Source organism: Brachyistius frenatus, unplaced genomic scaffold (assembly GCF_029030835.1).
Source record: "Brachyistius frenatus isolate BFR_SWC_R1_liver_20210118 unplaced genomic scaffold, ASM2903083v1 Contig_204, whole genome shotgun sequence".
Taxonomy (NCBI): Eukaryota; Metazoa; Chordata; class Actinopteri; family Embiotocidae; genus Brachyistius; species Brachyistius frenatus.
The window spans coordinates 649634-662265 of NW_027210803.1; the positions used below are offsets into that span (position 1 = coordinate 649634).

Here is a 12632-nt window from a genome sequence, read left to right on the forward strand (position 1 = left end):
ACTGACAGGGCTTCAGGAGATGCTCAGGGTTTTACTTCTGTATATTTGTTCCTGTCACCAAAGGGCGTGTGCTGCAGCACCTCCAGCACTCTGAATTGGATTTGACTTCCCTTAACAACCGCTAGAGGGACTTTATTTTATTTTTATTTATTTATTTTTTTAATTTTTTTCTGAGCTGCAGCTGCGTCACGCTCCGGCCAATGAACGGCCGGTATTAGACTGTCCTCTTTTTTTTTATTTTTTTATTTTTTTTACCCTGGATTTAGTCTGTCAGGCTTAACAAGCGCAAGCTGTTCTCGCGATGTACGTCAGCCACAGGAATGTAAAGGAAGCAAATGTCAACGTTTTAGCCTATAGCAGATTTTCAAGATTGGGCGCGGGACCTTTTCATCTCAGCGATGGAAGGGAGTTGCGCCTGACAGGCTAGAATCAGGGTAGAATTACGTCACATGTTTTAGGAAGCGTAACGTGATTGGCTGAGGCAGTCCTGGCGGGGTATTGCGAAGTTTACGGTGCGCCTTAAACTCGTGTGCGGCGGAGAGAGACGTTCACTGACACAATTCAATTCACACGTAGCGTGTGTTTTGTGACGTCGAGCACGATCGGATTAACAAACGACACCGTAAACATCGACGGACGGACGTCGGACTCGTTTGCGTGAGAGTTGAATCTCGTTTCGCCACCGCTGAAGCCAAAGCGAAAGAGAAGCGCGCTGCGTTGTCGTTTCCCCCCCCCCCCCTCTCTCCTCCCTCCAGCTGGGAGGTGGCTGAATGGAGATGAGCGCCTTACGGGAAATCAAACGTAAGTATTGCTTTACCTGAAAGTTTTCTGCCATCTGAAAAAAGCGTTTCTAATCTCTCAATCCTCTCTCATACCCCCCCCCCCTCCTCCACGTTGTTTGCGTTGTACTGCAGAGCTGCAAAAAGCAAAGATCAAAGCCCAGAACAACAACAATTTAAAGGAGGAAGCCAACATCTGCAACCAGCTAGGAGAGCTGCTCTCCAGGAGTGGTGAGGGGTTTATTATTATTATTATTATTATTATTATTATTATTATACTATTTATTTATCATGTTGTTATGAATACGAGCACGTCACTGCACAACATGTTGTAAGCTGTTTATTGGATGTACTGACGAAGGAGACATGTGCACGGAAATATCCTTTATGTTATGTATTGAAATTCAGAAAAAAAAAAAAAAAAAAAAGGACACGTACAAGGATACAGACCAGATTTTTGTCAGATTGGATGAAAGTCAAAACGGATATTTTTCACATTCTGTTGATAATTCTTGTTAAACCTTTTAAACTAGAAGTTTTAAATATTGTACCTTAAATGCAAAGTGTGGTTTTTATGTTGCTGTGTCCTGTTGTCGTTGAATACATTTAAAATTCCTTCTTTTTCCATCATCACTTTCTGCTTTATTTCTTGCACATTGAAAGTGCATTATCTATTTTCTATTATCTTTTGGTTGCTCGTATAGTCAAGTTTGTCCTGATGTGATCCCTGTGTATCTCAGGCAATTATGAGGCTGCAGTCAGGGAGCACCAGCAGGAACTGTCTCTCTCTGAGGGGCTCAGAGACGTGATTGGACGAGCTGTAGCCAATCGCAAGATTGGAGAGTGCTACGCCGAGATGGGAAACATTGAGGCTGCTTTGAAAGTGAGATTGATGTGCCCGGAGATGCTTTTGTGAGCTTTGAACAACCATTATTGATTTGACTTCAGTGATGTCTTCACAGCGGTGTTTAAAGACCTACATTAGCGGTTGTGTTTATGTGTGTTCTCCAGCACCAGCGTTGCCACCTGGACCTGGCTCGCTCTGTCACAGATCATGCCGAAGAGCAAAGGGCGCTGGCCACTATCGGTCGAACCTACCTCTTCCGTTATGAATCGGACCAATCAAGGCACAGTTTAGAGCAAGCAGAGGATGCCTTCAGGAAGAGCCTGGCCATTGTGGACGACCGTCTGGAGGGTGTGCACTGTTCGTCTCTGTGTTTGTCAGGAGTGTGTGTTTAGTTATCTGGTGCTTTTTTTTTCTTCTCCTTGTTCTAACATTTTTCTTCCATGCAGGGACCGTGCCAGAACGAGAGATTAGCGAGATGAAGGCCCGTCTCTTCCTCAATCTTGGTCTGGTCTGTGATCACCTGGGGGAGCCCAAACGCTGCAGCGAGTTCATCCGACGAAGTGTCTTTATTTCTGAGTAAGGACCTCCTAATTACACTCCATCTTAAATCCTCAGGTAGAAAAGTTGTCAGGAATATTTCCTTTTTATATTGCCCCGTTGTCCAATGATTTGTCTCCATTCTTTCCCCGTACAGGAAGCGTCAGCTGCCGGAGGATCTTTACCGTGCAAACTTCAACCTGGGCAACATCTGCTTCCGTAACGGCCAACCCTCCAACGCTGTCCGCTGCTTAGAGCAGGCCAAAGAGTGTGCCAGGAAGATCAAAGACAAGTTCAGCGAGAGCGAGTGCTTTCACTGCATCGGCAAGGTGCAAACTCCACCGACTCTTTCTGTTTTCTATCTTTGTGGTTCTACGCGTTGTGATGCGTGTTGTCGTGGCGTTTGTCAACAGGTCCAGCTGTCTCTGGGGGATTTTGTAGCAGCGAGACGATCTCTGAAGAAAGCTGTGTTGCTGGGCTCCCAGCAGCCACCGGACAGACAGGCAGTCAAGAAAAATTTCAAATATGGTGAAAGAACAAGTTTTAATCCAATCAGTCTTGTTGTTTTGCATTTTCTTATATATATATATATATATATATATATATATATATATATATATATATATATAAGATAGCTGCACTGACAGCATGATTTGTTCTTCCACTTTCCCAGCTGACCAGGGCTGTAAATTAGAGGAGGAGTTGGGGGAAGATCTGGGCAACAGACTCGGCTCCCATCAGGCTGTGGGGTTGGCAGAGCAGCTGGGGGACCTCTATTGTAAAGTGGGCTGCTACAGCAAAGCTCTGGATGCCTACCGAGCCCAGGTGAGAAACATTAAAAGATTCACATGCTCACATGCCAGCTGTTTTAACTTCTCCTTTAGCCGGTCGTTTGCGAGAGCATTGAGTTATGTAAAGTGTCTTGGCGCCGTGGTGTAGCTGCAGGGGGCTGAGGCACTGGGAAAGCCTGCCAGGGAGCTGGCTGTCATCCACGTGTCCCTGGCTGCGACCTACACAGACCTGAGACAACACAGCAAGGCAGTGGAGCACTACAGAAAGGAGCTGGCTTTACGGCACGGCAGCTCTACGGAGGTAATCACTCACAAACCTGCCTCTTCATCCAGCAATACCCTCGCTTAAAATGCACTCCGTGGTCAAGAGAGATATTATAAGTGCTTTATTTTCATTCCAAAAGGCCCCAAAAAAACATATTCTATTGCTCTACCATGTATATGATACAGATCAGTGGCTCTCAACTGGTGGTTTGTGACCCCAAAGTGGGTCGTGGAGCCATTTTAAGATTTTAAGTTGAAGAAAAAAAAAAAAAAATCAAAATTATTTTTTTAAACTTAACATAATTTCTGCTGCTGTGTTTTTATTTTAATGGACAGACTTTTCCCATGAGCTGCAGTAGGCGGCTGCTACGAATTTAGTCTCTCATTTGAGCTTTTTGTAAACAGTATAAGGATGAGAAAAATCGGACTTTTTATTTCCTATTTCTGGCAGTTAATTTTAGACTTGATGATGTACATCTCCATTTCAAACTTGCGTGTAACTTATCCCCTGTGCGTGTCTCTGTCAGGAGTGCAGCACATGGCTGAACATCGCAGCAGCTCAGGAGGAGAGCGGCTGTACCTCCGAGGACGTAGACAGCAGCTACGGAGCGGCCTTGAGATGCGCTCAGACATCTGGGCAGGCCCGACTGCAGGCAAGCCAAAAGCTGTGATACTGATTTCAACAAGAAAAGCTGCATTTAGAATTCGATTTTTTTTTACTTAGAAAATCCATTTTTCTTCATAATTAGCCTTTTTATGCTGCTCAGGCACAGATTTAAGATGTCAGGAAGAGGTCTGAAAGTGAACACCATGCATGAAAGCTCTCTTTCACTCCCACAGAAACGTGTGCTGAGACTCTGGCTGGCGTCCCAGACACGGAGTGGCTCATCGAATGCTGATGACACCGAGGCGAGGTTGCAGGAGCTGTGCGCTTCAGAGGGCTGGAGTCCAGATGGCAGTGATGGTGAGGAGGATGAAGAGGAGGACATGGAGAACAGTGAACCTCTGGATGACAGTGACGTCGTTCTCTCTGACTCAGGTAGAATCTGCGCTCTCAACTTTCCGACAGGAATCCCTGACATCTCTTGACAAATGGATTCTTAAGTTACTTCAAGTTTGTCTTCTATGGTTTCTAGATGATGATTTGGAGGGTTACAACAAGATGGTGTCAGGAAGGAGGAAGGCAGGAAGGGTGAGTCATGCCTCAGTTTGCGCAAGCAGCAGTTTTATCTTCCATATTTTAGATCTTTTAAAAAAAAAAAAATGTTATGTATTTTTTGCCGTCTTCCTTTTTTTGGTTCCTACTTTAGTGGAACAAGAGGAATGAGAAGGGCGAGACGTCTCTCCACAGAGCTTGTATTGATGGCAACCTGAAGCAGGTCCAGTATCTGGTCGAACAGGTGAGGAAAACAACATAGATCATGTTGTTTGTGGCAAAAGCAAACAAAATCAAGACAAATGGAGGGCAAAACATGAAGAAAGTGTGACAGATGAGAGTAAAGTCCTCTGCTCAGTTTTGAATCATTAATAAGGAGATATATTAATGCAGATTACAGACTGTTCGGACAGAAACTGTAACATCAGACACTGCTGTATCGTATGCTGATCATTTGTGTCTATATGTCAGGGTCACCCGGTGAACCCCAGGGACTATTGTGGCTGGACTCCCCTTCATGAGGCCTCCAACCACGGTCACCACGGTAACCAATTTCAGACAATCTGCATCAAACTTTGCTCCAGGGTTGTTTTTGTGAGACTCGAGATGTAACGTGCTCAATCCATCGCCCGTCTCTGGTGCAGATGTCGTAGCTGTGCTGCTGGAGCGCGGCGCCAACATCAACGATCCCGGAGGCCCCTTATGTGAGGGAGTGACACCTCTCCATGATTCACTCGCTTGTGGCAACTTCAGAGTTGCCAGACTCCTGGTGGAGCGAGGGGCTGCTGTCACACAACGCAACTCCAAGGTGTGTGTGTGTGTGTGTACAGAAACAACATTAGAGGTAGAAGTAGGGAGTAAAATATCTCACTTCCTAATAAAAGTCAAATGCTTCATAATAAGCTGTTGTCACTGTTTCAGTAGTTCCACTTTGTGCAGAGCTGATGGACACAGAGCTCTGTTTGCTTTCTGGATAGGACTGAACTCCATGACCAGTGCTGATAAAATTAAAGTCATCCCACTCCTTCCCAGTTGGACTTATTTGTAGACCAATCTTTGACCTCCTCTGCCAGGGTGATACTGCCATGGACACCCTGCGGCAGTGGCAAAGGACGTACAGCAGAGAGCTGGACAAGGACGCCAGGCAGGAGTGCGTCGCCACAGAGAGGCTGCTGAGGAAGGCCTTAGCAGGGGGAGGTGAAGCTTTTCAACCATCACGCCGTGTTTGCTGCAGCTTGCCCTTTTTATATACCCCTTCAAACACTTGATTTTCTCCCTTATCTCTGCCAAACCACAGTGCCTGCTGCTCCGGCCCCGGCCAAGCCTTTCGATGCCCTGCAGGACAGCCAGCTGTTTGATGCAGAGAACTCTGAGCCGCTGTCGTCCACCGCGGAGGGCTCTTCCTCCGGCCAAGACCGGCCCCGAGACAACCGGAGCTCGGAGGTGGAAGCAGGAGCCACGAGCCCCAAATGGCGGCCGAGCAATGGCTCGACACAACGGCACAGAGCCAGAGGGACAGAGGCTGCCGTTCTGTACGGGGTAATGGGTTGATTTAGAACGCACGAACAGAAATCTTCAGCTCTACAGGCGCAGTACATGACATGTGTATTTATTCTTATTCTCCAGATTGACAGCAGCTGCTCAGATGACAGCGACTCTGAATGTCCGGTCAGTCCTCTCCGTCCCGTCCGCCCCAGACGCACTTTCCCAGCTGCTCCGAGTCAAAAGGACACCCCTCCCAACCAGGAGCCCTCCTCAGCCCCCAGCTCAAGTCGAGAGAGCGTCAGGGAGGGCCCGGCGCTGTCTGTCTTTGCCCGTGACGAGTACCACAGTGCCATCCGAGGCTTAGGCAGCTCCAAGACTATCCTCCAGGGCCCCTCACAGCCCCAGTTCTCCAGCACACCAGCGGTTTCATCCAGCAACCAATCCGCTCTGGTTCCTGAGGACGAGTATCTGGCTGATGACTGGCTGGAAGATGATTTGGGAGAAATGCCAAAGAAAAAGAGGAGGCTTCGAATGGAACCGAACGGAACGAGATGGGAGGAAACTGCTTCGTCTTCGGCAGCTAGAAGTCAAACAAAGCAGTTCAGTTCAGACACAGCCTGCAGAGGTAAATTGTTTGTTTTCTGTTGCATTACATTTCTTTTCTTATTTCACCTTCATTATGCTCCTCATCTTCTTCTTTCTGCAGTTCCGTCCACGTCCAGCAGGAGTCTCCCTCTGAAAAAGAACAGCTCGCTGAAGCCCCACCAGGTCAAGATGACTCAGATGCCGGGGATGGTCAGGCTGGGAGTCAGCAGGCCGCACAGCCCCACCGTCACCGATGACGACGACATGAGACCTGAAACACCTCCACCTCCCCCGCAGATGCACAGTCAGGTCAGAAGACGGTCGCTGTCAAACTTGAAACACATGTTTGATTATGTTTGTCAAAGTCCAAATTCAGACATGACTTCTTCAGGGAAGCTCAGCGGGATTGATTCACCTTTATGATCCCTTCAGACGTTGTAGTTTCTCTTTTTACTGAGATATTTAATTCACGATTGTGGTCTCTTAATTTAACATTGGGTTTCATATTGTTTTGTTTGTTTATGATTGTATATTTCAGCCTCCACATATGGTCACATCACTGCCTCCACCAATCAGAATGAGGGTCAGAGTTCAGGAGGATGTGTTCCTCATCCCAGTTCCACAAAGGTTGGTATATGCTTTTTTATTTTCATCAACAATTCATGTTTATTTTAGACAGCTGTCACTTTTAAGATGCTCAAGTTCATCCAGTATGTGATGATTTAATATTATTTAAAAAAACATTTTAGGCACTTTGTTTTACAAAAGACAGCTTGTGTGTTTTATGAAGCTACGTCACTCATAGGATTTAGGATTTATTTAAGTTCAGTTAACTTCAGAAAATAAAAGAGAGATAAGGGCAGAACTATTTCAAGCTATCCGAGTAATGTGCTCATAATCACAGCTGATAACATATGATGCTTTGTTTATGAGGTAGTAGTTAAAAAGATAATCCCAATTGTTTTTTCATCACTTTCAATTTTTGAAAATCTGTTAAAACTCTGCAAATTGCATCGCAGTTTCAGAAGTTGCTGCTTTTCTGATCGCAACAATCACAAAAACTGGGACTGCCTTCAATGTTCGAAACAGCAACATCGATGCTTCACCTTAATGTTTTGACTAGACTAGAGTTTTCACTGAAAGAACCGTCCCTCATGTTCGAGTCCGTTAGTCACACCCCGCTGCTCCGTGTGTTCCAGCGAGGCCGACTCCTGCACCGTGGCGTGGCTTTGCGATCAGGCAGCTCAACGTTTCTACCAGAAATGTGGCCTCCTGCCCCGTCTCTCGCTGCAGAAGGAAGGTGCTCTGCTGTCCCCACAGGACCCGCTGCTGGCTGTCCTGCACACCAACGAAGAGGTGAGGACAGGCATTAAGTTATAAAGGCTGCACTAAGATGTGTTCTACTTTTTTTTCTTTTTTTTCTTCTTCTCTACAACATGCAGACTTTTGTTTTAAACAAGGCATCCGTGCAGAATGCTGATGGTGTGTTGTGTTGCAGGTTCTGGCTGAAGTGTGCTCCTGGGATCTCCCTCCTCTCCCCGAGCGCTACAAGAAGGCCTGTCAAAGCCTGGCAGTGGGTGAGCGCCACACGCAAATACACACCAACGCATGTACATGTATGTATTTTATCTTCTCTCATCATGTGATGCTTCGTTGTCCCGCCGCAGATGAGAACAAGCGCGTCACCCGGCTGTGTGAGGTTCAGGATGGGAGCTCCTCCGTGTCCCTGTGTGGCCTCAGTTTGGCCCCCTCTTCCCTCAACCCGCTCCTTCGTGCCCTCAAACTTCAGGCCAGCCTCACCGAGCTGCACATTTCTGGCAACCGTCTCCCCGACAGCCTTCTCCCCGAACTGGTTGCCACGACGATCACCATGCCTCGGCTTCGGCTGCTGGACATTTCTGCCAATCGCATTACGGGGGAAGGACTGGAGAAGGCTGTTCATGCCTTAAAGGGACGGAGCCATCCGGCGTTTCCGGTAAAAAAAAAAAGCCTCAGCTGGTCGAGTCGGTTTTTATTTGACCTGTTGCCTTCGGTGATTTCATGCCAACTTTGGGCAATTGTTTGGTTCCATGTTTGGCACTATTTGGATCCAGATTATGTTGAAAGTGTACATTTTTGTTTAAATGATAAACATTTATATGAGAGTTACATCAAGGGTGAATTCAACCCAGATCTGAATGGAACCCACTTCATTCACTCTGTATGAAGCTTTTCACACTTGAATACATTTGTACGTTGTAAGTGTGAATGTTTGCGTACTGTACCTCGGCACAATATGACGATCCGTGCACGGGTCTGTTTTATAGAGGCAGCCTTGTGTCCAGGTACGATATGCAATCGTTCACACGTACTTGGGTGCTGTACACCGCAGTTTGGAAAGCCACCTCTATCAAAATCACGTGTCTGCAGTTTCCAAACATCAACGGTCTGCTGAATGCATGTAGATGTCGACACTGATATCATATCTTGCACGAGTGTGTCGAGTGTCCTGCTTATCTGTGCACTTAAAATAAGAGCTGCAGCGACACAAAGTACTACTCCATTGTAAAGTTAGCTTTAAGAACTCTTAACAATTGGACTTGCCATACATTTTATTTTACTGTGTATATAAGTGTCATGTGGACGATGAGGTAAGCGTACTCGGGTACGGAACAATAATGCGATGTAACACTGGCCAGCGGAGAGGTTGGCAGTGGGGCGATCGTACTCGGGCACCGTAATCTGGAAGCACCCCGAGTAAAACCTGACTCACTTAGTCATGCAGATAAATGATTGTATAAAAAATGAAATTAATTAGAATAAGTCTAAAAAAAGGCTGAATTAATCGAGACACTGTTTCTCGACAGACATGCTGGTGTTGAGTTTTTTTTAAATGTATTTGAAGTGTAAGATTCTCAGAAAAAGATTTAAAAAAACACCTTAAAAGATAAAACTGAAGCCATAAACCTGGATATGAATGTTTTTTTTTTTTTAGCTGTTGCTATCTGGGTGAACTGAGGTTCCTGGCAGTATTGCAAAAGTCAGGCACTATTTCATGTCTGAGTTTGATCCTTATCTGCGATTCACGCAGTTAATGTTGGCTTTGAATACCAGTTGCGAAAGAAAATGCTGTTTATTGTTAGTTAGAGTCATGAGTAGACTCTCTCATCAGTGTTGCTGTTTCTACTTGTTTCTGCTCGTAGTGCCTGGAGGAGCTTGATCTCAGCATGAACCCGCTGGGCGACGGTGTGTCCGAATCTCTGTCCTGTCTGCTGTCCTGGTGCCCTCTGCTAGCCAAGCTGTCCCTGCGGGCCTGTGGCCTCACCGCACGTTTCCTTCAGCAGCATCGACTGCTGCTGGCCAGCGCTCTGTCAGGTAACACTCACGGGTAACGTTGCATTCAGCGTAGAGTGGAATGTGACTGTCTAAAATTGGGATACGCAGAATCAATAAAACGGCAGCATCATCTGCTCCTGTGTGGTCTGAAAGGCGTAAATTCATATATACATGTCTTTTCATTTTTTTTTTAGGCACAGGCCACCTGAAATCAGTGTGCCTATCCCACAATGCATTGGGCTCCACCGGCTTTGAGCTGGTGTTGAAGACTCTGCCCCTCCACTGCCTCACACATCTGGACCTGTCTGCCGTCCGCAGGGGTCCCGCTGATTACCCGCCGCTGGAATACCTCACCAACGTGCTGTCCCAGGTGCACACACATCCGAATCACGCTGCGTCAATAATGTGCAGAGTGACTGGGAGGTTATTGTGCTTCTGTGTCCAGTTCAAAACAGTTCAAATGCATTAATGCTTTTTTGTCTTCTTGTAGGACGAGTCCTCTCTGACCCACCTGAGTCTGGCAGCAAACGGGTTGACCGACAGCAGTGTAGCCAGCTTGGCCAGGTGTGTGTGTGTGTGTGTGTGTGTGTGTGTGTGTGTGTGTGTGTGTGTGTGTGTGTGTGTGTGTGTGTGTGTGTGTGTGTGTGTGTCTGTCTGTCTGTCTGTAATTTAATTCTAATAATCTCTCCTACACCTGGTGTCAAAGGTCTTGTTATGATGTGAAATTATTTTGGGGTAATTGTATTGATGTATTGCAACAAAACAACAGAATCGATACCTGTTTTCTTTGTGATTTAATTTGAGGCCTTGGCTCGATCCGTCATCCTCGACTTGTGTCTGCAGCTGACTCCCTTTCTGTTTTCTTGCAGGTGCCTGCCGTCATGTCCGACCCTGGTGAGTCTGAACCTGTCAGGAAACCCGTCTGTCACCTCAGCAGGACTTCACAGCATCGTGTCGTCCGTCAGAGAGGCCCGTCGACCGCTGATACTTCTAAACCTCCAAGGTATGCAACGTTCTGAAGTTACAGGTACCTTTTTAACGTGAAACGTTCGTTTCACATTCACTGTTTTTCACCGAAACACATCCCGTGTTTCTTGTGAACACTTGCAGGAAGAATTTCAAACCGACATGGTTTACCTCCATGTTTGCCTCCTGAGAAGGATTCTTGAGGCCTGGGTACATGTGGTACATGTGTGCGCAGTATTGATCAGGGGAACTGTCTGTCCGGCTTTACGTATGAGAAAACACACTTTTATTTAACATGATAAAAATATGATCTTGACAACAATTATTGACATTCATTGAGCAAAAAAACCCCGTCAACAACCATCCATAAACTGTAAAATCACAAATACAACAATCCCAAACGGTCGGTGCCTCCAAACAAACCAAAATTTCTTTCATCCCTCCTCCTATGCGCTTTAAATTCCTCCTCCTCTTCATCACCACTGGAGCCACCTATATTTGTTCTCTTGATCAGCTCGTCTTTTAAAACTCATCTGAAAGTGCAAACACACGACGTGAAGAACAAGCTATTCGTTTTTTGTTTGACCCATATGGCTGACCGTTTACATCCACTTTGCGTTAACTAGCGGCTAACTAGCTGTAATTCATTCTCCCGGTCCCCCGTTCTTCACTCTCCTTTTTCACCACACTGTTGTATGATGTTAATTCATCAAAATGCAGTGACTATTAAAAATAACAAAATAACTTGGATTCATGACGTCCCCAGTCGCCAAAATGTCATGCCAATATCTGTCAGTTGTCTTGGAGATGGGACGCTGTGACGCGTCACTGTGGCTCATGTGCATAGCTCTGAGAAGCATCTCCAGGAGGAAGAAAACGGTCTGTGCAGGGGAAACCTTCATTTCTACCTTTTTGCATCGAGACGGATCTTCCAAATTTTGTTGACTTCACATCTGTGTTTCCTTGAATGATGTAATTTGTGCGTTGGCTGTGCGACACTCCGAAAGTTGTGGGACTGTTTACCGCCGTTTGACAATCCTGAATCTTGTTTTACCGTTGACAAGTCAAGTCGAAGCTTATTGTGACAATCGGTGTGCTGTTTTTGTCAGGTAAGTTTCCCATTTGCACGCTCTTCATGATTTGTGTCAAAGGTTAATTAATAGTAATAATGCGTAATGTTTATGTTCCAGGTGTAAAATGAATTAGAACTGAGGATGGAGCTTTTCAATGACATTTTTCTGAATACACTGTTCTTAAGCTTCGAACAACAGGAAAAAGAAACAGTTTTAGCTGACATGAATAATACAAACAGATTTTTTTACTGTTTGTTAACATTTTTACATTTATTCATATTTGTGAAGTTCTGTGGGAAGTTTATTTAATTTCCACTGTTGGACATCTCCTGCTTTTGGGTATACATATCAGACGTTTTGGTCTGTTGTTGTGTCTGAACACAACAACTCTGAATTCTTCTTAACTTCCCTCGCAGGTTGTCAGGTGTCGGGCCCCTGGGACAGCGAAGGTCTGAACGGTTTGTCGGAGCTGATCCAGGATCTCCGTCTTTGCTCTCAGGGATTAAACAAACTGGACCGACAGGCCTTAAAGCAGAGCTGGGACAAGAGTCGGTCACATGGACACTTCCTCGACAGAAACACTAAGTGCCTACTCTCCGCCGCAGCCTCTTCCTGAAGAGCTGCTCTTCACTGAGGACGGCAGGTCTTTGTTTCTGACATCTTCTATTTAACACCGACACTGAATTCTTGAGCTAACATTTATAATAAAAGTGCAATTATAGTTTTGTTTAGTAAAAGCTTGACGCTACGTGCACTAAAACAACAACCAGTGACATGGCATCCTCTGTAAATAACTTATAATGTGTTTCATGTATTTGAATGTCTTATTTATGA

At 45.8% G+C, this 12632-nt stretch overlaps 1 protein-coding gene across 2 annotated transcripts; it reads left to right on the plus strand.

The window, feature by feature from the left end:
• The first annotated feature begins 565 nt into the window (after window positions 1-565).
• Window positions 566-12595, plus strand: tonsl (tonsoku-like, DNA repair protein). Of its 2 annotated transcripts, XM_069719050.1 has the most exons (28): window positions 566-801; window positions 915-1010; window positions 1520-1662; window positions 1791-1974; window positions 2073-2202; window positions 2321-2492; window positions 2577-2691; window positions 2837-2988; window positions 3103-3255; window positions 3746-3871; window positions 4059-4257; window positions 4355-4410; window positions 4529-4618; window positions 4846-4918; window positions 5019-5182; window positions 5448-5571; window positions 5672-5913; window positions 6001-6484; window positions 6566-6753; window positions 6983-7071; window positions 7644-7800; window positions 7943-8021; window positions 8112-8419; window positions 9627-9798; window positions 9954-10129; window positions 10250-10323; window positions 10629-10762; window positions 12215-12595. In XM_069719050.1, exons 1-28 carry the CDS (start codon window positions 771-773, stop codon window positions 12412-12414), a joined length of 4311 nt encoding a protein of 1436 aa, XP_069575151.1. In that variant the 5' UTR covers window positions 566-770; the 3' UTR covers window positions 12415-12595. The 2 variants fall into 2 exon arrangements, with proteins under 2 accessions (XP_069575151.1, XP_069575150.1); XM_069719049.1 differs by having other exon boundaries at window positions 6001-6753.
• The last annotated feature ends 37 nt before the right edge of the window (window positions 12596-12632 follow it).

What these genes read in the sequence shown, in the direction of transcription:
- tonsl (XM_069719049.1), top strand. Translation starts at nt 771, where the DNA reads ATGGAGATGAGCGCCTTACGGGAAATCAAAC. An exon ending in AGGCTGCCGTTCTGTACGGG is followed by an intron (nt 5,914 to 6,000) that starts GTAATGGGTTGA and finishes CTTATTCTCCAG; the next exon opens with ATTGACAGCAGCTGCTCAGA. An exon ending in TCACCAACGTGCTGTCCCAG is followed by an intron (nt 10,130 to 10,249) that starts GTGCACACACAT and finishes GTCTTCTTGTAG; the next exon opens with GACGAGTCCTCTCTGACCCA.